Here is a 25,438-nt window from a genome sequence, read left to right as displayed (position 1 = left end):
AGGAATTACCAATGCAAATAGTGAGAGGGAGACGAGTATTTACAGTGTAGCTGGAGGATTTGTGGAAGCCGTCACGCACGCTTCATGAGTCTGTCTTGGTTTCACCCAAATTACTCCCCCATCTCAGTTACAGACCCACAGCTCTTTGAGGAGCAACCATATGGTTAGGAAGAGGGGAACTGGTGCTGCACCAGCCAGGAGTTTTTGTTTTCTTTTTTTAATGTGCTCTCAAACAGTGATCTCCTTGGGGACAAGCTAGGCTTAGGTTGTTGCATAACTTTGTTATGCTTTGTTATGCTCTGTTATTGCTTTCCTAAGCAATTTTTGCAAGATCCTTTTCAAAGGCTTGCACAAGCCTACTTTTCTTAGTTTATAATCTTATCTTTTTGTTTTTGTCTTCATAACTCATGTGAAGGTAGGCTATTGGCAAAATTCTATCATTTAACAAAGGCAGTCCTTGGCAGCATAGCTGATATTTTAAAAGGCTATACTACTGTTAAGAGGACACACAAAAATACTGCCAGATTCTTTCTGAAAGAACCGAAAAGTGTCTGAGTTTCCTGAGTATTCCCAAAAGACATTAAAAAAAATGTGGATAACCCTTCTGATTTCATCTTACCAAGATTATGTTGAGGTCATCTGAAATTTATGCAGTGAAGACATTTGGGGAAAGGGGGAAGGGACTTTTCTTAAAGAGCTGCAAGGGTGCTAATAATTATTGTTATTATACGTTAATAGTAAGGTCAGAAATATATAAGATGCCTTCAAGCTGCATTAGACATGATGTTACCATTGGAATCAGAACCCAAAAAAGGAAACATAAGCAATAAATATGCTGGAAGGTCAGAGAAAGAATTTAGCACTGTCAGAATGGAATGGGTCTAAGCATTTTTCCTGATGGGGAAAAATAGCCATTAGAAAAAATGATTGTTGCTATTTATGAACATCAGGTTGCTAAGTGACATCATGTGATATTCACTGCTTCATCGGCCACCCACAGTTCTCAAGGAATAGCAACAGAGGAGGTGAGAGGGGTGAAAGAAAATCAAAAGGCTGAGTTACTATTAAAAAAAGTCCTACAGTTAGGGAAAAAGACAAAAAAAAAAAAAAAAAGGCAAAATAAGCTTTCTAAAAATACCTTATTTCTTTTTCTAGGAGAGTCCATCAGAATTAGGTTAAGAATTTTAAACAAAACGAATACATAGGTGAATCATCTGAAAGAGAAAGAACAAGAACCAAACCTACCCCCAACCTCAAACATACGTTAGCCACTTGCTAACTTGCATGTGTGTGAATTAATTTCCATATTCCACAAGGAAGAATGTACGCAGTAAAGGCCACACATTTCTGAGTTGTTTCTAACGTTGTCAGACTTCAATCATTTGGGCTCAAATGCTTCATGTTCTTTTAATTTATGCTTTATTATTATTATTATTATTATTATTATTATTACTTCACCAATGTCAGCTCAGCTGCTTCTTGTAGGTTAGATTGTTTAAGCAGCAATGCCACTGAACCTTCAGCACTTCCCAGGCTTTGTAGTACTCTTTTGAGATTTGTCAGAGGAAGTGGGACAAGGACAAGATTGAAGAGGGGAGGAGAAAAAGTCTGGATCAAACACCCCAGGAAAGCATGTCTGAGGAACTGATAAGCTTGGATGAAGAAACAGAGAAGAGGGAGAAGAGACAACAGATTGAACAATTCCATTATTGTTGTTGTCATCATCATTATTTCTTATGAAAACATACCATGGGTCCAAGGCCAGAAAACAAAACCTCACCTCTTCCCAATTTGGATATTCCTCACACTCAGGTCTTGAGAGGCATGGGGCATAAAAGAAGCATGCCCAGTCTCTCTAGGCAGTGTTATCTTTTTAGCTGCATATATTTAGTAATTTCCTTGATGCTTTTTTTAATCACCTCTCCCATTATAATTTCGGTTTGGAGGCTGTTTGAGTGCTTTACTCTGGGCCACAAGCATTCATCTTAACTTTCTTAATGCTTTGCCTTCAATACAAATATATAAAATGATCAATATATCTGCATGCCATAAATGTCCCTCCTCCCACCCTCTAGGAACCTTGTGTTGCCTCTCTCTTCTTCAGATGCTTTCAGTTACATTATTCACACACAGAAAAAAAATTTCAATAGGTGTCTCTCAACAATTCTGATGGTTTTCATTTTCAATGAGCATGTTATTAATTTGACACAGGTTATTAATTTGATGTGTGCTGTCCAGAGAAAACCACTTAGGATAATTAATTAATTTTCTCTAATCACGCATACAGTGAGTAGAAAGGAAAGGCAATTTGGCAGTTCTGAGTGCTGGGATAAACACGTTAGCCAGTTAAGTTTGTTTTTTTCTCATAGCATGATTATCAATAAGTACCCATTATCAATACATCATTGCTAAATTTCAGAGTTAGGATGCACAGAGGTACATAGCCTGTTTACTGTTTCAGAACTACAAGATTAAGCTGATTTACATTCAGGTCACACTTTGATTCGGAGCATAATTCCCTCCCAAAAAGGGAATTTCTGTTAGAAAATGCAAAATGTAGCCTTCTAAACTTGCTTGGTTAAGCCTTTCCATTACCAGACTCCCTGGAAACTGTTTGTGTAGCACCACTGAAGCCTTTAAATTAGAAATGTGTATGCTTTTAGAGGGGAAAAAGCAAAAATTTTATTTAATGCACACTTCTTTTGTTGACATTTTCATTTGTGCTGTTGAAAAAAAAAAAAAAAAAGAAAAAAAAAAAAGACAAACATGCCCTCAGTTCATTTTCCCATGCTAACAGAGTCGCTTTTTTTTCTGTGGCAAACACACCTTCCAGACAGGGAGTTGCTTTCGGACTTTAGTGGTTCACTCCCTTCCTGTTTGAGACCAATTACGTCTCATTTGCAATACCATTAGTCAAGGAAGTGGCTATCCTGAGGTCACTTCTTAGCCCACCCTTCCTAAATGGCACTGGTAGGCCTTTCTTCCAAGCCACCGGCCATGAGGTTGGGTCCTCTTTGTGGTGCAGTCTCTTCCAAATGTACAAGCAATGTAAATCTTTCAGGACTGACCACAACTGGTGCATGTTGAAATTCTCCAAAATAATTTGAAAGCTGTGGTTTGAAAAATGATGCTGGCTATTTATTAAAACAGCAAGCATGATCAGACCAAGCCAACTTGCTGGTTTAACAGATGGAAGCTTGTTAAAAATCTTTATTCCAATATGTTAAGAATCCAGTTTTGCTACAAGTTGTGAAGTATGACTTGTGAGTCAAGCCCCAGTGGAACGGATGTCTCATACTTTGAAACTCTCAGCTTTACATTCAAGACCTAACATTTGCCACTTTATAATGCTTTGATTTGTTTGTTGTTGTTGTTTTCCTGTGTTGCTCTTTCTCTTTTTCTTTTTTTTTTTTTTTTTTTAGCCGTCAACTATTCCCATCATTTAATAGCTATCCCACATTTCCTGTTTTTTCTTTCAACTAGGACAGATACTCTGATACTTTGCATTTTGTCAGCTGGGGAGAATATGATGATTCCTATTATTTCTTAAATTCTTTAAGCTCTGGTCTACCATTTCTACCATGCAGATAACACTGTTTTTTACACATGAAGCACAGAGACTTCTAAGTGTTTTCTCAGGGTCACACTGTGTGTGACTAGGAGAGAAATCATTTTGTCTTACAATTTGAAAAGGATTTTCCTTTCTCTGATTTTTGTTCCCCTCACTAGAAAGAAGCAAATTGGAAGAAGAAAAAGAAAAAGAAAAAGAAAAAGGAAAAGGAAAAGAAAAAAGAAAAAGAAAAAGAAAAAGAAAAAGAAAAAGAAAAAGAAAAAGAAAAAGAAAAAGAAAAAGAAAAAGAAAAAGAAAAAGAAAAAGAAAAAGAAAAAGAAAAAGAAAAAGAAAAAGAAAAAGAAAAAGAAAAAGAAATCATTTAGCTGTGGCAAATCCATGGAATAAAGAAATCAGTAGTGAGAAAAAAAATCAGTAGCAAGCTGAGAGAGATCTTTTGCAATTCTAGATGTTTGGTTTCTCTATGGAGGCAGCATGAAGTCTGTGGTGCCCTACCACACATGCATTCCTGGAAAACTTCAGGCTCCCAGTGCTTCTGACACAGGCTGTGGGAATTCAGCAGCAGCTTTCTGACCTCAGAGAATCCCCTTCAGGAAGCTCCCACACTTGGCCACATACCTCATTCATCCATTCAAATATTCATCATATTTTAATTAAATTGGTACTTGCATAAGAACTATCATAAGACTTCTCTGTTGTTATCATGAGACTTTTCCTCTTTCCTATAAGGAGGATGGGGTAAGTATTAAGCAAGCACCTCTGAATACATCATATATGAGTATAAAATCTTAAAATAAGTTTGCGTGCATTCATGAAGAGATTCATTTTCAATCAGAAAACCTAAAAGCAGGAACTCTGTATGATTGTTTTTTCACACCTGTAACTCCAAGCTAAGATGAATAAAATTACCTTCAGTGAAGCAAGTGAAACAGAGAAAGACTGCAATACACATAGCTCCTCACAGTGAGGCCCTACCACTTAACTTCTAAGAAATAATGTCAGTGTAAATCATGATGTGATGAATGCTTCACTGAAATGATTCATGCCATATGGTCTGAAGAGCAAAATGGGCACAGTTTATTTTTAAAAGAATGAGAAATATGAACTTGGAATATTCATTGCTTTGTCCTGCCAGGCTGAACATTTGCTGAAGCAGGGGCCAGACCTACTGCAGGTCTGTCATTTTTTGCTCACTTAATAGCATATGTTGCAGTAGTTTGAGGCTTTAGTCTCATTCACAATGGAATAATGTCTACAAAACTATGACCAGTACTCAGAAGACTCCTCTGCAAACAGATCTTCACTGTGCACCCAGAGATTAAATTGTCTTACTATCTCTTAAAAAAAATCTATGAGAACTTCACAAGCAAACAGTCCTCACAGGGTAATGACTATCTCAGTAGTGAGAAGCCAATTAAATTCAGTCCCCTGACAGGCAAAAGGTGCTGGTGATTCCATGAGTCACTCATCTTTCCCTTTTGTAAGGCTACTTATGGTCAACACTTTTCTTGACATGCTGTCATATTTCAATATATTCAACATGAGATTCCATTTAAGCAAAACAAAATCTAGCAATAAAAATTACGTTCTTTCAATAGTCATAACTTTTTTCTTGCAATGCACCACTGGGAAAAAATAAATAAAATTGAAGCAAACAAATGTGTACGCTGGGGCTGCAAAGAATTGTTTTTTTTTTAAGAGTGGTACCAAAAGGTACAAGCACATCTCACTGAAATACTTTAGGTTGCACACCTACTCCTTCTAAAGTAAATGACAAAAATCTCAGTAGCTTCAACTATGTGCTTTTAAGTCTATAACATTACAGAGCTAGACTGTCCATTATTGATTTTATTCCAAGTTGCAGATAGTGAAGAACCACTGCCTCCTTAGACAGGCACTGGTAAAAGAGGAATGGTCAATATGTTGCAGTCAGTCTGCAACGTCTGTTGATGTCTGCCTGCTCCCGACCTCTCCCCTGCCATCTGTGCAGAAATGTGTGCCCCAGGAATCTAGTTTGACAGCAGTCCACTTTCAAGAAATTGACATTTTCATTAGAATTCACAGAATGGTTTGGGTTGGAAGGGACGTTAAAGATCGTCTAATTCCAACCTCCCTGCCATGGGCAGGGACACCTCCTGCTAGATCATCACGTATATAATTTCTATCAGAAATTCATTTTGGATTGAGAACTTCCATGTCATTACTTTGGGTGGCTTGATTTGGTGTAGGATATGTTAGAAGCATGATCTCTAAATCAAATGTTTATAATGTCAGGTCAGCTTCAACTTAATTAGGATGGCTCTTAAACTGATAGGCAGGATTCTTGCATAAATCCATTCAGGTTCAGTGGAGTCAGTAGACCTATCATTCACATCTACTTTATTTGCAAGACTGATTTAATTTATAAACAGACAGATTTTACCTTGCAGTCCGGTTCTACAATGCTCTAATGAAGTTGGTAATGCCTGGGGTGAGTGCTCCCAAATCATCCTTAAAGATAGCAAAGAGTTTATTGAAGGATTAAGAGCAGTTTAATATTAGGTTTTAAACTAGCAAGTTGCTCTTGTTTAAATGTCAGCAAGTCTAAAGAATGGTACCTATTTTTTTCTAATAGGCTAGTGCTTTTCGACAGAAGTTGAACAAGTTCAACCTGTATCAGTTTAAACTGATGCAAAAAAAATATTATGGAAAGAAGTTATTTCACTTCAACAATTAAAACTGCTATTGATCTGTTTTAAACTCAATTAATATAAGCTTTTTATATTTACTTAAGCATGCATAATGTACTGTCTTTTTTCAATCATTTTTAAACTGTGAACAGACGGTAAAACATTGCATGCAGGTAAGTTTATGTTGGGGAAAACATTTATTATGTGGTATATTCAATTCCTTCTCTATGCCTATGATCCCCTCTAGTGGTCAGTAATTGCCTGCTAAATGTTTCTTAGTACTACAAATTACTTGTACCTCTTCTGTATTAAAATAGAGGCTGTCTCCTCCTCACTTGAATTCAAGAAATCTTTTTTTTTTTTTTAATTCCTTTGCCACATTTTAGAAGGACAAAGCAACTGAATCTTTCCAAACATGCATCTGCTATATCTGTGAAGAGTTTCACTTTCTTTACTAGAAAGAGAAAGAGATATGTTGTGCATATAATGCACAAGCAAGAATGTTTTCTCACATCACAAGCCAGGAGGTGACTGCCCTGCTGCAGCAGTAAGCAGAGCCCTTTCTCCCCACCCTGCCCACTGGGCTGCATGAGAATGCCTGGTGCCCATTTGTGAGTCTGGAAGTAGGAGCACTCCTCGAGCAGTTTTGAATAGTGTAACAACGGTTTGTCATAGTCATACAGGTAGTTTAACAAGTGGTTAAGATTCACCTTAGATTAATTTCAGTAGAAAATGTTGGGTTTTGCCTTTCTTTTTTTTTTTTTTTTTTCTTTTAAGTAAGATTACAGACACCTTGTAATTGTAGGGATTTAATATGAATTGGCAGAAGACCTAGCCCCAGATTCCTGTCTTCACCTTGCTTTCAACTCTGGGTACTTTCCAGTATATTTAAGAGAGGTGTAGACAGCTGCAGCTGCACACTCCATTAAGATGCCACTTCGTATCAGTTTACAGGGATTCAAGTCAGTGCTGATCAGTCCTGACTCCATTTCCTAATCCAGTCTGTGCATTTCTGCCCCATCCTCGTGCTAGCACTGGGACATACCTGACTGCTGAGCGAGATAGCTAACTGCTAGAGTAATAAAAAAGAAATCCTGACAAAAAACTAGTTCCAGTTTCAAATATTTAGGGCTCTGACGACAGAGCTGACAGCAGGGAAGCCACATACACCTTTCACATGAAGGTAAGGGCTGTATGCTGGGGCCTCTGCCCTTGTCGTTGTTTGTGTTTTACATAGTGCATACAGCAAAGGTAAAATCCATTCTCTCGAGAATAAGCTGCTACAAAATATTATTTAGCCAACTTTATCATGATTTCTTTTTTTCACTCACTAGGGACAGGAGACAGAGGAATGGCCATGGAGAAAGGTGTGGACTGTATGAATGGCAAAGTTGTAAGAAGGTGTTGGGCAACATTATATGTGCAATATTATCAAATGACAGTAGGAGAAATTACTGTTTTGTGTATTGTCCTGTAACATAGCAAATCATATTTATGACATAACAAAACTTACAGAGAAACCCAGAGAATAATGCTGCCACCTACTTGTACCATGCAGTACTTCTTACATTACCAATTACTTTCTAGTTTTGATAATGTTATGATAGTTTCACTTTCAGTTGTTCCCAGTCCTTCTTCTTAGCATGAACTGCTGGGTGATACGAAGACTTTTTCTGCATATTTTGCTTTCTCACTCTTAACTAGGCATTCATTTAAATCCAAAATAGTAGTAGAATTCTGCTACAGTGGCAAAATCCTGGAGTTTCAGGACTTCGAAATGCACAGACAAGAAAACTTGATTGAAATGTTATTTTTCAGCAGACTGGAGAAGACATTACTATAGGCCTACAAGACTTCAGCAAAAAATGTTTTCTGACTAAAACAGAGCTTTCAATGGAGGACACTGGTATACTCATTACACCACCCTTGAATAAAATTCACAGTGTTTTCCCATTCAAGTTGCTGCAGGAATATCCTGGTTCTATTTCAAACAGCAAGCACAAACGGGACTCTTGGAAGAAATAAAGATTAAAATCCTTTTGGGGTTGGATCTATTTCTCAAGTGGGAGACAAAAGGATTAGGAAACTCCCTGTGACCCTCTCTTCTTGTAAAGCAGGCAATGCTCAAACTTCCATCTTATTTCATATTTTCCATGGCTTTCATCATTCACCTTAAAGCTATCCTGAAATCTTATCTATTCCATTAATACTAACACTACTCAGCACAAGCTTCTCACTGCCAGATGATGCAGGAACGTTTGAGTCTACCAAAATGTAGTACTAACTAATGTTTTTTTAGCAGGAGTAAGAGATCTTATTTTCAGATTCTTCACTCTCAGAGACATGCTTCTGGGTTAGGATAAACCCTGCTGAAACAAAAGTCCTCTGAGAGCTCCATCGTCAGAGGGAGAGGCAGATGAGAGCTGTGAAAGAGGCCGCAGACCTACTGGCACTGATGTACATCATATGGCTGACATAAGCCTGCCTGACTTTAGTGTGCTCTCTTTTCCACTGCCATAAATATTCTTTTTACTTTCTAGATTTCTGTCCATATGTGTGGGAGGGTCTCACGGCTGTTCAAAATAGTTGCTTCCAAAATTGCGGCAATTTCACATGTTGGGAATGAGAGAATGCCTTTACAGGCCTTCATCACAGGTTTAGCTGTGTGTTTCAGAAGGTACATGTAAGACATGACTGGTTGAAAAAAAAAAAAAAAAAGAAAAGGCAGAATTTTCCTTCACCTAATAGAAAAGATAGGAATGCATGGCTGAGCTGGATGAAATGAGTATCTTTAGAGAGCTGATGTGGCAGTAGCGTTTTAGAGGCAATTCAGTGATGCTTCAGCAGAAGTGGCTGAGCGAGCCTATGGAATAGCTTGGTGCCAAGCAGAAAAAAGAGAAAAAAAATGTTTTTCGGTTTATTTCTCTCTCTCAACATCGCTGAAAAGGGATTTCAGGAGACCCGTGTCAGGGCAACGCGACCCCCAGCCAGCGGAGGCCCGGCGTGCCCGCGGGCCGGGACAGGCCGAGGGGGGCCGGGGCAGCCCGACCAGCCGGCCGGGCCCCGCCGAGGGGCTGACAGCGGCCGGGGGCAGCCGGGGGCCCCCTGCCAGGCCCGGTGCCCGCGGCCGGCGGAACGCAGCGGCGGGCGCAGGTTGCGGCGGGCCGCTTTGAGGCGGGCACAGCGCGGCGCGGCGCGGCGAGCCGCCGGGGCGGCATGAGGGAGCTGGCTGCCGGCCTGAAGATGGAGGGCGACATCTTGGACGCGCTGGAGGCCCTGGGGTGAGCGGGGGGCGGCCAGGCCTCGGCGGGCGAGGGGAGGCTCCTGGCGGCCGCAGCGGCCCGGGCCGGCCCTGCTCGGGCGGGGAGCGGCTGGGGACGGAGCGGGGGCCGGGGCCGGGGCCGGGGCCGGGGTCTTGTCGCCCGCGCTGGGGCTGCCGTGGCCGTGCTGCGGGGGGGTTGGCGCCGGGGGCTGCCCCGAGGGGGCTCTGGTCGCTGCCTGGGGCTGAGAGGTGCCCCGGCTCGCAGGGGTGGTGGGTGGCTTTGGGCTTCATACGGATAAAACGTGTTTTCTTTGTTCGGGGCGGAGAATAACGGGTGCAGCGGAGTAAAAATAGTGTAAAATGCAGTTGAATTATCAGCTCTTAGTGTTGAGGCTGTCGGGCAGCGAGTTAAAAGTGTTGGAAGGAGAATTGCTTGGCTTGAATAAATGCTGGATTTAGTATGTTTAGCGTGTATTGAAACATGGAACTCTGTTCTCATATACCTGTCATATGTGAAAATGCCTCTCTCCTATTTTCTCTCAAACCATTTTGTTTATAAATTACCTCTCATTTTTGGCATGTTTAAAAAAGTCTGAATTACTCATTCGCAAAAGTAATTCACAAGTATTCATTTGTCTCAGTGTAGTTCCTAACCAGTTTATGTTAAAATTATTTAGAAGTATGCACATTTTATGTTTAACCCGCTTCTTATTACTAATGTTTCTCTCTCTGCACAGGTACACAGGTCCCCTATTGGAGGAGGAAGCCCTGAACAAAGCAGTGGAAAATGGATTGTCTTCACCAGAGTTTTTTGACCTTTGTGTTTGGTTAGGTTCCCAAATAAAGCCACTTTGTAACATGGAAGAAAGCATCACGCCAACAGATGGTAAATGGATGTTAATTTGTTGAAGATACTTAGTATTTAGTGGTTTCAGTAGGTTTAGACTTGTATTTTTAGCTAGTAGTAAAATTAGTGTTGAAATTGAAAAAATAACCAAAAGGTAGCCAAAGAGGGGCTGATGTTTGTGTGTATGTGGCTGTTAGATTAAGGTCCTACCTTGTGAAGATAATTTTCAAAAGAAAAGAAAAAAAATAACAAACAGCCTAACGTTGACACTAAAAATGGACTCATACATGTGGTTTGGTTAATTTGATTCCTGTAACTTGTTCATCAGAAAGTTAATTACATTGATCCACTGTTTTGTGACATAAGCTCTTCACATGATAGTGCTGATCCTGTGATCTGAAGAAGGAATAAGCACTGTCTGTTCCTCTGCTTGGTGTAAACTAACTGCTGGTTCATTCCAAATATTTGCATTCATGTTTTCAAGCTGTTGTAGCATCAACTTTTGTTTAAAGCATGAATACAGTATTGCTTTAGCTATTAAAAAGGAGTGTCTGCTGGTATGTAGGACTTCTTTAAGAAGAAAAAAAATGTTATGAGTGGTAGGTGGTAAATATATGTCTGGGGTCTTGAAACCTGTAATCTAAATGTGTAAATTAAAAAAAAAATAGATTATAGTTTGATGTTTCTGTAAAAATAACAACAAAAAAAGGGTCATTAACTTTGCATTTATTTCTTTATTTCCATAGGTGATAAAGATATAGAGAGCTTCCAGCTTGAGATTAGTGGCTTTCTGAGAGAAATGGCTTGTCCGTATTCATCACTTATATCTGGAGACATAAAGGACAGATTAAAAGAGAAAGAAGATTGTCTTAAACTCCTCTGTAAGTTAAGACTATTTTTGCCACTTATTATACTATTATTTTACATGCATCTCTTATCATTATTCTACAATTTACATTGAATAGTTCTTTGTGTGTATTTTAGCATATCTCTACAATCACTACAGCCTACCCAAGCATGCTTACTTGTGGAGGGGTGGAAATGGTAAAACTAATATTTCTTTGTGATGTACAGTTCAACCTACTGACGCCTCCTGACAATTTCTTGATCCAATTCCAGCTCAGCTGAAACTGAGACCTTCCTTCTCTAGTTTCTGAGAGGTTTTGGGGCAGCTTGAAAGAACATGCGACATGATTTGAAGGTGCTGAAAGCAGGATTGAGAGGAGTGAAGTCTAGGTTTAAGCTAGACTTGGACAAAGGAGCACCAGCTGAGACTAAGTATGGAAAGAGATTACATTGAGAAATTGGTGGTGGCAAACACTTAGAATTTTCCAGGAGAAGAATGGAATAACATCAGGGACCAGTGTGACGATATGAAACTAGTCAAGGAACTAGGGGTCTGGGGAAGGAAGTATGTTAAGTAGTTAAGTATGGTGTACAGACAGGAAGTTAGATGGAAGTCAGTTCAGGTAATGAACGGGATGCTGATACTGGCCTGTCTACAAGAGGACTGAGAGTCTGTTTTATTGTTGTCTTCTTAACTGTATTATGAGAATGTGGATGCAAAAATTTTTGAGTCCCTAAATCTGCCATTATCTGCCACTTTTCTTTCTAGTATTTCTAAGTACAGAACTCCAAGCTTTGAAGATATTGCACAGCAAGAAAAGTAAAGGCTCTCATTTGGAAAAGCACAATGAAATTTATCAGGAAGTACAAGCTATTTGTGATGCACTGGGCCTGCCAAACTCATCATCTGATATTCCTCCTTTGTTAACCAATGTGGAACAAAAGGTACGGGTTTTTTTTTGTTTTCTCTCTTGTTAACCCTTACTTCTGTAAGCATTCATCTTAGTTGAGGGCCTAGCAGTAAGATTCATGAAGGCCCTATCCAACAAGTGCAAAGGGATCTTTATTCTGGAAACCAGCTTAGTGTACAAGCTAAACTGTTTTAGTTATGAGGTGAAATATTTGAGTGGTTCCCTCAGGATGAGATGTACCTGTTGAGCCATACTTTGCCATGCTACCTTAGGGTATGAGTTGTAGGAACGCTTTCCTGTCACCTATTCAAATATGCTGCAGCAATCACAAAACTTTGGGTAATAACTGATTGCACATTTACATACCTATCATTGTCAATTCTGAGATGTATTCAAATTTAATGTGCAAAACTTACCTTTTTGCTCTTTGGTTTATGAATACCTTAGTTGCAAGTATTGATTTGTTGGTGCCATTTCATTCGTTTTAATTCAGGCATTTTTCAACCTATCTACTAAGTTAGCTAGTCAATATGCAGCCTCATACCTTATTCAACCTTATAGTTCTTTCAGTTGTATCCCACCATATTCTAACTCGTTTCACTGATGTGATGTTTAATTTAGATTCCTCACTGCAGATTATAAGTGCCACCCCAAGAGCCAATTTATCTTCTCTGTTAAAAGTTTGGCTCTTCATTTCTCCCTAGTATTTGGGAAGAGAATCAGTCCCCTCTTGAGTTATGAGAGATGCATGGAATGAATTTCCCTCTGCTGCTTTCTGAATCTTTGAATTTACTAATTTTTGCATGATGATGGATTTTTTTTTCTCCTTATCACTCAATGGGAAGTTGAACATTCAGAGGTTTTGGGGAGGGGGCCTGTTTTTTCCATGATTTTCTTACAGATGTGGATCTTTATTGTGGCAAGACAGAACCTTTTAATAGATTCATATATAAAAAGCAATATCCAGGTGGCAGTGAAAATGCCTGCATTCCCAAAGTGTCCCTGTGCTTGATCTGTTTAGCTCATATGAAATCTTTAAATCTATTATTTCCATTAAATATCTTTGAGGGGTTGGAGAAACAATTCTATTGCTGTTTTCTGAGGATTAAAATGTCAGAGTTCCAGCTAGTAACTAGTTGATTAAAGCTGCCTAGTACTGTTGATCTCCCCTTGTGGGTGTTTACATCCAAGGGGCTTGTAGGCTCCAACCATGGACAGTGGCCTTCCTTGCACACTTCTTGACTTCACTTCTTGGATACAGGTTTAGTTTCATGCCATGTTAAAGGAATAACACTCTAGTGCTGCAATAGCAGACATGGTGGGCCAGCTTTTCACACACACGCCTAGAAAGTTGTCTTTGCATTACAAGGTTTTGCAAAGTCCAGGACTTCTTTCAGATAGGGTCACATGCTTGCATTGGTGTGTAGGGTGTTACTGTTAAACTGTTAACATAAACTGTTAACAGTTTCATAAGTCCTGAAGCAGCAAAATCTTCTAAGCATGTTCTCTCCCTCTCCCTCCGTCCCCCTCTCTCCCCTCTCTCTCATATCACAAATTGCCTTGAGCTGTTTTTCGGTGTTTTCCAGGTCTGTCAATTCCACAGTGGTTATACAACTTGTATGCACTTCAGAGTGTAGAAAGGTGGCAAAACTAGTTCTTTCATCTTCTCTGACTTCAGATTAATAGTGTAATTTGTGCTCTGAAATGTTCTGGCCCTTACAACTGAAGGACCTTTTTTTTTTTATACTTCTCAGGAGATTTTGTACAATTTCTGCTGTATGTTTCATTGTCCTTCATCCCCTACTTTCATGTGGGACAGGTTCAGAGTTAATTTTGATACAGTGCATGGAGTTAGATGTCTACATTTGTTGATGTAGCTGCATTAGCATGGTGACACCCCAATTGGAATTCTTTGACTTCGTAAACATTTTTTTTCAGTGCAATTTGTAACTTTTTTTAGATTCACGCAAAATTTCACTTGCAACGATCAATTTATTTTTCCAAATATTATGTTGCTTCTGATTTAATTAGGCTGTGTAAAATTGCACTGCTAACATGTGGTATTATACTATACGATTTGTAACAGAAATTTACATACTAATCTAGCATTTTTATTGAATTTGAAAATGTATCTGCAGCATTTCAACACATCTACTCTTTGTCTCTGTCTAGCATCTTCAGCATTGTCAGTAGCTGTGGGAATAGTTCTGAGACTAGTTTGGCTGTGCAGCAGCAATCTACCAAAGGGACAGATCACACATTGTATTTTGGTATGGCACATTAGAACGTTGATTGTTTTTAATAATTTGCCAGATTACTTAAAAGACTAGTATAAAATCAAGATCACTTTCTTCGTTCAAACTATGAGTTTTGTTGTACATCAAACTTTGAATATGCAATCATTGGAAGTACCTTTTAAATTTACACCTCCTGTAATGAACTGGGGCAGTGGTTACGCATATAAGAAAATATGAGGAAAGAGTTGGTAGCATTACAGCCTCCTACGGCTTAATGTAATGTATTATATTCTATAGCATAGAAAAACTAATAGTCTTTTTTTAAGATTCCCTTGTGAAGTTCCCTTGTAAAGTATATTTATAAAAGTTACCTCTGGGAGGTGTTCTGCAATTTGCTACTAGAAAGCCCATAACTTGTAAATGAACCTTGATCAAAGATTCAGAAGAGTTTCTGCCAGCATTGTGCTGCATGCTCATATCTAGCTTTTTCCAATCAAGATGGTGTGAATTTCACACCTAGTTACAAAGTAACTTTCTAATACTGTTTATTCCAAAGACCTTTTATCACAAAAATATTCAAAATACTTTTTTTTTTTTTACCATGTATTGCTTTGCATCATTTTTTTCTTAGTTTTCTAATGTACAAATTTCTTGTTTTCTAGTGCCGAAAAAGGTAGTCTCCTAACAGTCTACTGCAATGAAAGGAAACTGTAAAGGGTTACCTAAGAAATTAAATCAAAAGTAAGCTAAAATAGGATTTAACTGAAATATGAGGAGACTTTATCTTTAAAAAATATTTGGGAATGTTTTCTATAATTTATTCATATTTAAGTTAGTGTGTTGCCTTTAACTGTTAGTGTTTAATAATCTTACAGCCGTAATGGTGCCTGTGCATTAAATGTCAATATAGCTTCAGGGAACAAGACAGAAGAGTTGTCTGGTTTGTAGTCTTTGTGCCTAAACTAGTAGGCATTCACCAGACATAAAGCTCAGACAAAAACATCTCTAAAATTAGATAAGTATTGAAAATGAAATGACATGTAAGTAAATGGAAGAGAGGCATTGTTTGGATTAACATGCTCTGTGCTCAAGAATGTAGGTGATCTTTCTGCAAATGTGCAGTACACCTTATGGCTAATTAAGAAAATATTCCTTCCTGTGTGTTGATAGTGTTTTAATTTAAATTACTTTAATGACATCTCTCTCCAGGTTAGTTTTTTGAAACCTGAGAAACCCTGCAGTTGTGTGCATATATTGTTTCTCTGTGCAAATGGTGTTAAACATAAAATCTATAGCTTTATTTTGACAGAGGGTAAAGATATTTATTAAATATGTGGAACATGGAACCTGAATTGTGAGCTAAAGTTTTGTTTTTTTTAAATGAGCATAGACTTATAAAACAAATATGTTTTATGTTTGATACATAAGGGTACGCTTTATTTGGTAAAAAATAGAATAACTGTATATTTTTATACAACAAAGTTTGGAGTCAAATTCCAATACTTTTGTCTCAAACATCCTATTTTTTGAGTATATGAACTTCCGAAGCAATCTTTAGTGTCATCAAGGTCTTTGATTACAATGTATATTGAATAGTCAAATATATGCATCTCCCTTTAGCTTTTAATTAATTGGATTGCTTCTCATAACTGGGTGTGTGAGAGTTTTAGGATGACCTGGCTGGTATAATTTGTTTTACATTTCTGTGAATATGTTTTCACTGCCCTTTTATCTGGACACTGCTTTTTGTATTGTTCCCACTTACAAATGCAGAATTTACATTTTTTATTTTTCTCCCCATGAACTTCTGTTTGTTCTTCTTAATGCAGGGCAAGTATCATGGCTAGGAATGGGTTACAGCATAGATTCTTGTATCAGTTGGATTCTTGTCCTCTGGCAGACAGGATATGTGTCAGAGACCTTATGCTCATAGCCCTGTTGGTCAAGGTTGGACACCATATGCTGCAACTGTAAGGCAGAAAAGCTTATTTCACTATTGTACTTGTAGGATGTGCACTCAGAGCACTGCTAATGCAAGTGAGGGAGTAAAGTATTAATGGAGTTTCAGAAATCTGGATGTGACTTTGCAGAGTGTTACAGACAATGAAAGTAGATTAGGTTATCTGTGGAACACGTTTCTCCTTAACTTGCTTCTTTTTATCCAGTGACAATTTTATTATCAATGTATTTTTTTTTAACTCGGGGAAAAAAAAAAGGTTGCAGAAATTCGCAGTTTCCTAGCCAGAAAAGGGTTGTTTCATTTAGCTACTCCTGCTTCTTCTGACTGTGAGTTTCGCTGATTTTCTTCCTTTATTGTTCCTCTGAATGTTCTTTCATATTTCAGCTTATAGAAATCAGGGGTAGACAGTGCTGAGTTAGGTCTTTGATTTGTGATTCACTAGCCATGGCAGAATGTATTGTTTTTGTATGTGGAGCCCAATGTTGTACTTACTTCTTAGCTGCCCTGGCAGCTGCAAGCTTGTAATAATTCTGATCTCCAGAACGTCTTCAGCATCTGTGCTTTCCAGGTTTTATTTCAATCTATAGCTACAGGTTATCACATCGAGGTGTTTTGTTGTTTGTGGTTTTTTGGCTTGTGGCTTTTGTTGTTATTTATTTGATTTTTATCCCTCCCTGAAGTCAGTTTCATTTTGGTAGATTCTCATCCTTTCAACTCATTAGAACCTTTGAGGATAATATATTTCTGACCTTAATGGCTACAAACATCTTCCCTAATAGAGCTTTTAATTCATGTGTTATTAGTATAGAAGAAGTCCTATAATAATTGCTGGTTTCTACATCTCTTTCTGTCATGCTGATCTTATATTGTTGATTATTAAATTTCTTTTTGACTCTTCAGGCATTTATTTAATTTCAAGTGTAGTTTGTGCTCAACTACATTTGAATTTTGAAGCAGATTGAGAGGCATCGTGTACATGCTTCATTAGAATCAAAACAAGTTGGCTAGATTTACAAGGTAGACAAGTCAGTCAACCCTGGAGGGCTTTTTGTAAATAAAGGTTGCAAAGGTACAAGAATTTTAAGAGAAAGGAGTGTGGGGAGCAATAGGGTACATGAAACTGAACTTCACCCCTTATCATGAACACTTCTTTTATATGGATGGAATCTAATAGCACAGGGAATAGAACAGCCCAGGTGGTGCTTTTAATTCATCACTTTATGCCGTTTGTTCCTTCTTCTGTATTAATTACTGATTTCTTCATCTCTTGATGTCATGCTGATGTTATATTGATTATTAAGTTTGTTGGCTACCACAGTACTAGGTGGGCACTTCGCAGGTATTACTGTGCTGGAGGCCTTTTGACTGCAAAACAGTCAAAAGACTGTTTTGAAGTAATTTGCTTACTACACGATGTTTTTGACCTAAATGTTTTTCTGGGGGAAATTGCATTTTTATCTTGCCACAGTACTGTCCAAAGCTGACGTAAAGAAAAGACACATCTTTGTTTTCACACAGAATTTGTCATTATCTATATATACCCCTTGGTATATCCAAAAAAAGAAAAAAAAAAAAAAAAAAAAGGAAAGGGGAATTGCTACAAAAAACTTGAAATGTGAGAGTCAATTTATCAAGTATTCATTTAAGTAATTTTCTGTAATTGACTAACTAGGTACTCTAGAATTTGAGCAAGTTGATTTGTCTCCTGCAGTTTCTTCACAGTGATCACTGCAGATGATATTTCTGTAATGTGTAGACATCAAAACTCTGACAAAATGAAAAGGTAATGCTAGAGGAGTGAGCACCGGACCTTACCTCTGTGATAAATATTAATGTAAATGGCTGTATGCCTACATGAAATCTTATAATCCTGGCAAATGTATCTAATGTCGCTCTTCAGCTATAGGTTTTATTGTAGATCATGGACTGCCTTAATCCTGCCTTGTGAAATGTTTAAAAAAAGAAAAAAAATATATAGTTTTAGTGTTGTTTGACTTGATTCCACATGAAAGCAAGTGAAGATGTAGTTCCTCCAATCAGACCGTGTCCAAAAGTTCTTCCAGTCAGACCGTGTCCAGGAACAGTAATACGCGTGCGATCTACTCCTGCTTAAAAATCAGTTGGCCTGAAAGTTATGTAGGAGTGTTGTGATCATTTGTGGTAAAGTTTGTAGAATTGTGTGTGAAAAAGAAAGTGTGTGCTGAAAGAAGTTCCTTGGTAGAAGCTTTTTGTAAGGAGAGAGGGGGATGCAGCGAAGTTTGGAAGTCAGAAAGAGAGGGCACACTTCGTTCCCAAATACTGAAGGCAAAGCTAATGAAGAAGTATAAGCCAAGCTGGTTTGGAGTGAGTACAAAAGTCTTAAACAATGTTAATTGGAACCAATAATAGGATTAGAAGGAAAGAAGTGAGAGAGAATAACCTCATACCTGTCATATCTCCTGCCTTCCTTACTAGCACCCATTGTCAGCTTTCTGTAGCCAGGTCTATTATGTGTCAGTGAACTCCTAGCTTTCAATTGTTAATTTCCTTAGATGTAATTACAATGCTTAATGATGAGTAAACCCAGTAGATTTAACTAGTTGTATTGCCTGTATGTACTTGATAAATTTGACATATAGATATTTTTCAGTTATAATTGGGAGGAGAAATGCTATGCCATATAGTCTTTTAATATAGAGGTTGATCATGTAGTAGAAGTATTCAGGAACTCTTCTTTTTGTAATGGATCATGATAAGGCAGAAGACATCTGTTTTTATGAGTCTGCTAAAACAAATGTGCTATGTTTGATCTTACAATTGTAGCAAATTGTGATTGCAGCACATTTTGCTTAAATAAATGTAAATATAATTTGTGTTCTGAGAAGAAGTATGTGTTTTGTTACAGATAAAGGACGTTCTCTCAAAAGTTCAAAAAAACCATGTGGGGAAATCGCTGCTAACAAAACCTCTGAATTCTGATCAAGTGGTAAAAAAAAAAAGTCTCTGTATTTTGTTTTCTGTATTTCGTGGGATGGTCAAAATTAATGCTTATGGCTTTGCCTAACTGTCTTATTTTACAGTCACTCTTCTATTACTTAATATTAAATTACTAAATATTAATAATGCTAATCAGATACTTCCAGAATTAATGTTTTTAATGGACTTTTTCTTGATATATGTACGTACTAACTTTTAAAATATTTCGTAAATACATGCTACTGAAGCACTACACAGCTGCACCCCTAATTTTATGTAGTTTGTAGTGGTCACCAGAGTATAGTCATCTTATTTGCTGAATGGGGTTAACTTTAAATTGACTTGTATATCTTCATTGAATTGAATATTTGGACTTTTTATTGTAACACTGCAGGAAAGATTGGAAAAAATCAATGATGCTCTTCGCAGTGAGTACGAATGTCGCCGTCGTATGTTAATGAAGAGGCTAGATGTGACAGTGCAGTCTTTTGGCTGGTCTGATAGAGCAAAGGTAAGGTTGCTGTATTTTTTGCTTCCTGTAGGTGGGAGTCTGCTACAGTTCCATAGGTCTTCTTACCAAATATATGCACTATGTAAATACAATTCCGTTACTGCTGTCTTCTTTCCAAGCAGTTTCTCATCCTGGATTGTAATGTCCAAGTCGTAGGTATTGAGGAAACGGAAGGATTTGAGCAGGTGACGCAGTCCATGTCTTGTGACTGTCTATAGCTTCATAAACATACATACACTAGCATCCTCTGTTGGGATTTTTCACTTTAAGTCCATACCTCCCTTTTTCTTTCCTATATCCACCCCTCCAATCAAGTAAAGTAGGAGAAAACCTCAGCATTTCTCTGGAGATGCAGGAGGAAGACAAACACTAGGCCTTAACAGAGATTGGGTGCAGAGAGCATCTTCCCACAAGGTCAGTGAGATTATTACAGTGACTGCTACCTATCTTGAGTGCAAAGCAACTGAATAAACAAACGGTCAACTGAACAGCTGGTGTGAGAAAAGCCTTCAGATGGCTAAAACATCCAAACTATTGTTGGGGATTTTGTCTGCTGGTATTGTTTTAATCACAGTAATTTCATTTGTACTATTTCCTAGCACTCTGTATGTTAGAAAATAGACACGACTTAACCAGTCTGATATTTCTGAGCTAGAAATTCATATTGTTTCCATCCAGCAAAGAAAGAAGATAAGATACTAAAAGTTTGTAACTTGATGAATATACGTGTGGTAAGCTGAAGGCAGATATTTTTGCTCATGAGCTGCAAGATCAGCTTTACTTCTAAGAGAAGGTTTGTGTAGAAATCTTAAGATTGTTAAGCGTTAGAACTTCAAAAGCTTTCTGAAAGTGATATTATAGCTTGGCATAGACATGTGCAGACAGAATCTGCTTTGTGAGGCTCACTAAATATCACTGAAAGACATGACTAGATTCTTCTTTGCTGCTTCAGAATGGCCCACTTTAATTTCTGCAGGGGTTATGAGTGCTTTAATGGTACAAGAGAGGAAAAGAGAGGGCATTTACCTCAAAATCACCAGATTTCACTGTGTGTATAACTGTTATAGCTGAACCAATGCAACTATACATTTTCAAATTTAAGGTGTATTTCTAAGACGTAGTTGATGTTAACTGATAACTAACTTAGACTAAAATCTGATGTTTATTCCAAATGACATTAAAAACAATGAATACTTTCACGATAGATCAAGTTTAATGAAATTTTTAATGATGCCAGAGCAGTAAGATGATTCCTTTTCCTGTCTTAGAAAGACTGCTGATGCAAAATAGCATGCAGTTAGAAATAACCCCATTACATGTTAAATCTGTGATGCAGATTTACACAAATTGACCTTCATTTAAAATTGCGTATGATTTTTTATACTTTTTCCCCTCATTTTTCTTGTAAAATACTTGTTTAGAATGTTTCCAAAAATTTTGTGGGGATTCAAAATACTTTGGCATTGAAATAATTTTGATTTTTTTTTAAGTGATGAAGCAAGCTCTTGTCCTTTTTTAATTCATTAGCTAGCTTGTCTTCCCCTCCCTCTCTATTAAATAGGTATTGATACCTGTTTGTCTCTGCTTTTGATGGTGTGTTTTGGTGTGTGTTTTTTTTTTTTTTTTTGAGGAGTGGTGGTAGTGTATTTTTTGTTAATTTTTTCTGTCCCCCAGGGGGCTAGTTTTGCAGATTGAAATGGATCCATAAATGATGTTGCAATTGCCTAGCAAAACAGCAATGACAAAGAACAGCACCTGTTGTCTGGTCCATCCAAGATCAAATGTTTATTTACTCTGAAGATCATCTTAGTTGTTCACAGAAAGTGTATTTATTTTTCATCTTTTGTTAAACAAGTAAACATCCAAGTGGGTTTGGAAAAAAATCTATTTTTTTTCCCCTTCTTAATTTCACTTTTTCATGGCTTGCACAAGTGTTCTGCTTCATTGATGCAGATTTCCACAAATTGACCTGCATTTAAAGCTATTCTGTTTTCATCACATTTTGGAGTGATGTGTTAAATATGGCTATTTAAAGCACTGCTTCAGAGAGCAGCATGGAGCCTAAAATTTAGTCTTAGATATGTCGCCAGTGGATAGGAGAGTTTCTGTTGTAACAGTGCTAAGTTCAGCATCAATTAAGCATAATCAGCATTTCCTTGCACATCATCAGAGAACAGAACTGGTAACAACTGGCACCAAATTTTTCATACATCACACCTTGTGCTCAAACTGCAGTGTACTGAGACCGCTGTGTGGCTTACAGTGTGTGTTTGTATTTGTATGCCTCACAAGTAAGTAATGTCTGAATTTTATTGTTTAGGTAAAGACAGATGACATAGCACGCATCTATCAGCCCAAGCGCTACGCATTATCTCCAAAGTCAACTATAACATTAGCTCACCTTCTTGCTGCTCGAGAGGATTTATCAAAGATCATAAGAACAAGTAGTGGATCAACACGGGAAAATACAGTCTGTGCAATCAACAAGGTAATATTTCTTCCTGGGGTATGATAAAAGGACGTGGGAGCTTACAGACCCATCAAAAGTAATTCTGGAATTACACTGTTTGTTTAATATTTTTGTTCCTTTTTGCAAGATGGTTATAGCTGGTGCTTTTAACAAGGAAAGTTTGCAGCATTCCAATAAACACTGCATTAAGTTCTTTTTTATCTTACTACACAGTCAGTCATGCAACCAGATTAAATAGTAATCTAGATGAGAAAGAACAGTGGAGGAAGTAGACAGAGTTCAGAAGTTACTTTTCCCTTCCTACTGAGTTGTTCTTTTCAAACAGCAGTCTCAGAAAGCAGGGCTACACTAGCCAGTTCTCAGGAAGAGTCAGTGCTTAATCTTTCTGGACAGCTTGGCCTGTCCTGCCTTTTCACAGCAGAATCTGCTGAGCTTTAATCTGCCCTCCAGCAGGGTCAAATGCACCATTCACAAATAAGATAAGATAAGAATCATCCATTTGCTTTGGTATCTGTATTTTCATAGGAAAGGGACTCCATTCAGCATAAAATTATAATAGTAGTTGTTTCTTTTTCTCAGTCAACACAGGAACAGGATCGCCTGAGAACTGTTAATTTTCCTTACAGCTACTAGATAGCAGGTATACTTGGTAAAATAGGAGAAAGGAGGAAGAAGGGTTTCTTCAAGTTGGTTTATACTTCATGGTAGGACTAGTGAGTAAATACAATACTTAACACAATTGGATTCATTACTGGTAGTTTTTGTTGTTGTTTGTTTTTTTGTTTGTTTCTATATTTGGGTTACAAACTTGGGTCCTTGAGTTCAGTGGAATTGTATACCTCAAGTTAAGAATACGTGTTAGTCTTTCCGGTATTGGTGCCTGGACTATGTATTTTCAAGCACAGTAATGAAAAAGTAAAACACAAGGTTTTTTTAGTTTCCTTTGTTGATTTTGTTTGTTTGTTTGTTTTTTGTTGTTGTTAACAGGCATCTTTAGTGTATCACTACAAACCACAGAAGTTTCTGTGGAAGTGGTGTTGAATTATTTGGTAAAATTGTTTGGTTTGGCTACTTGTAATAAATAAACATAGTACTACCTTCTGGACTATAACAAAAGGTGGAGCTTGCAAGTAACTACGTTAGTTCACTATTTAAATAGTGAATAGTTCACTATTTAAATGGTGACTGTCTGTTTTCATCAATCCTTTATTTACAGACTTTCTTAAATGTTGTGACCCATTTCGATATCCTTTAGTTGTTTTGATCCCAAGAGTTCTGAAGTTTCCTACCTGTGCTAGGATCTCAGAGAGAGAGAGAGAGGTGTTGTTATGTTTGGTTGGTTTTTATTTTTTGTAAGAGGTCTTTAATTGGAGTGCCTGGGACTGAGTCAAGTATGTTAATATTTTTCATATAGAGAGCTGAGGAAATCTGAAAACAGCAACAAAAAGATCTACTTTATTCTTCAACTTGATGTTTTGTGTAACTTTGTCCAGTACAATCTCCCTTTTGGTACGCTGGGTAATACCTACAAAAGTTCCTTTTTTTTTTTTTTCTTGAAAGTGTTATTGCAGTGTGTTATGTATTTTGTCCGTTCCAGTTCTTTGCTCAGCATCAGTAATTTCTAATGTAAGGCATACTGGTGTTCCTTTTAAGAGTTGAACATCAGTTTGGCAATTTTTTTTTTTGTTGGCTGATTAGGTTTGAACTTCTTTTTGAAAATGAAGTAGAACAGCAGCAGCATCATAAGGAGTTATGTATATACATATATGAATGATATATTGCTTTGTTGCAGTATTTTGCATGCAGTTTTCTTTGTAATGATTTCACAACAGTACTATGAGCTAGGTAGCTGCAATTATTTAAGTCTTAGAGGTAAAACATGGGATCAACTTTGAGTTCTTGCCTCCTGTTGTCATGCGGCAAGTTACGAAGACAGAAAATAGGAATCCTAATGTCAAGCTCCACACTGAAGGAACCGTATTTCCTCTAAAGGGCAGTCAGCATATTTTAATCCATGAGAGAATTACTCTGTCTCTCTTTAAGTAATTACTATTTTAAAACTAAAAATTATATGTTTTACCATACAGGTTCTTATGGGGAGAGTACCTGATCGTGGAGGCAGACCAACAGAGATTGAACCACCTCCTCCTGAAATGCCTCCTTGGCAGAAAAGACAAGAAGGTGGTGGAAGAGGTGGCTGGGGAGGTGGAGGTGGTGGTGGAAGGGGTGGCTGGGGTGGCGGAGGGGGTCGAGGAGGGGGAGGAGGAGGAGGAGGAGGTGGTGGTGGTGGTTTTGGAGGTGGTGGTTTCCGAGGTGGTGGAAGAGGTGGAGGTGGCTTCCAAGGTGGCAGGGGAGATTATGGTGGCAGGGGAGGTTATGGTGGCAGGGGTGGTTATGGAGATCCATATGGTGGAAGAGGAGGTGGAGGATACCGGCGATACTAAAACTAAATAAATAAAAAAAAACAACTGTAAATACTAAGAGTAACTGGCAAAATATAGTGGTGGTGTTTACTGGTAATCAGGAATTTAGCTATGGTACCTTTGGTTTAGGTTAGATTTAAGTATGACCATATGAATCATTGCATTAGACCAACTGATGTTGTCATTGAATTCTTTTAGTTAACTGAACAGAAGTTTTATACTAAAATATTATGACTAGAATCCTTGTTTTTCGTACTGGTCATGTTTTTTTATTATGTCCTCTTATTTAAAATAAGCCTCAGAAAACTGAATAAAAACCTTTTTAAAGAAAAAATATTTTTTTGATGTTCAGGCCTCTCTAATTATTGCATGTTGCATGTCCATTCCCCTGCTCCTGAAACTGTATAGAAGGGAGAGAGAAGAGAGGAGAAAACAAACAAACAAACAAACAAACAAAAAAACAGGCCTAAGAACTAGAGGGAAACACTTTTAGAAGAACGCTGCTTTCAGGCTTTTCTCTTCATCCAGTTTTCTTATCAGACATGTAGAAGAATTTTGATGTTAAAACCCTTAAGGCTTTGGTCAAAATTATTCAGTTAGGTTTCTTATTCTTCGAAAAATTCTCATAAAAATAATATTCTGAATTACTACTCTACAGAAACTAATAAAATTAGGTAGCTTTGTGCGTTCATAAATATATTAGAGACTAATCGAAGGTCAGAGTGTGTACCATAAAATCAGAATCATGGTGACTTTTTTTAAATGTTTATTATCAT

General features: G+C 37.7%; 1 protein-coding gene across 2 annotated transcripts; it reads left to right on the top strand.

Moving 5' to 3' along the window:
• Positions 1–9,371: 9,371 nt before the first annotated feature.
• On the top strand, positions 9,372–24,685 carry FAM98B (family with sequence similarity 98 member B). Of its 2 annotated transcripts, XM_040560468.1 has the most exons (8): positions 9,372–9,521; positions 10,240–10,388; positions 11,096–11,230; positions 11,965–12,140; positions 19,188–19,268; positions 19,653–19,769; positions 22,090–22,257; positions 24,327–24,685. In XM_040560468.1, the coding sequence occupies exons 1-8, from the start codon at positions 9,457–9,459 to the stop codon at positions 24,681–24,683; spliced, it is 1,248 nt and encodes a 415-aa protein (XP_040416402.1). In that variant the 5' UTR covers positions 9,372–9,456; the 3' UTR covers positions 24,684–24,685. The 2 variants fall into 2 exon arrangements, with proteins under 2 accessions (XP_040416402.1, XP_040416403.1); XM_040560469.1 differs by lacking the exon at positions 19,188–19,268.
• Positions 24,686–25,438: the final 753 nt, after the last annotated feature.

The sequence above is a fragment of the Cygnus olor genome, chromosome 5 (assembly GCF_009769625.2).
Source record: "Cygnus olor isolate bCygOlo1 chromosome 5, bCygOlo1.pri.v2, whole genome shotgun sequence".
In the NCBI taxonomy this organism is placed as follows: Eukaryota; Metazoa; Chordata; class Aves; order Anseriformes; family Anatidae; genus Cygnus; species Cygnus olor.
Note: the sequence above shows the minus strand (reverse complement) of the source record. Positions and strands in the feature narration are given on the sequence as shown.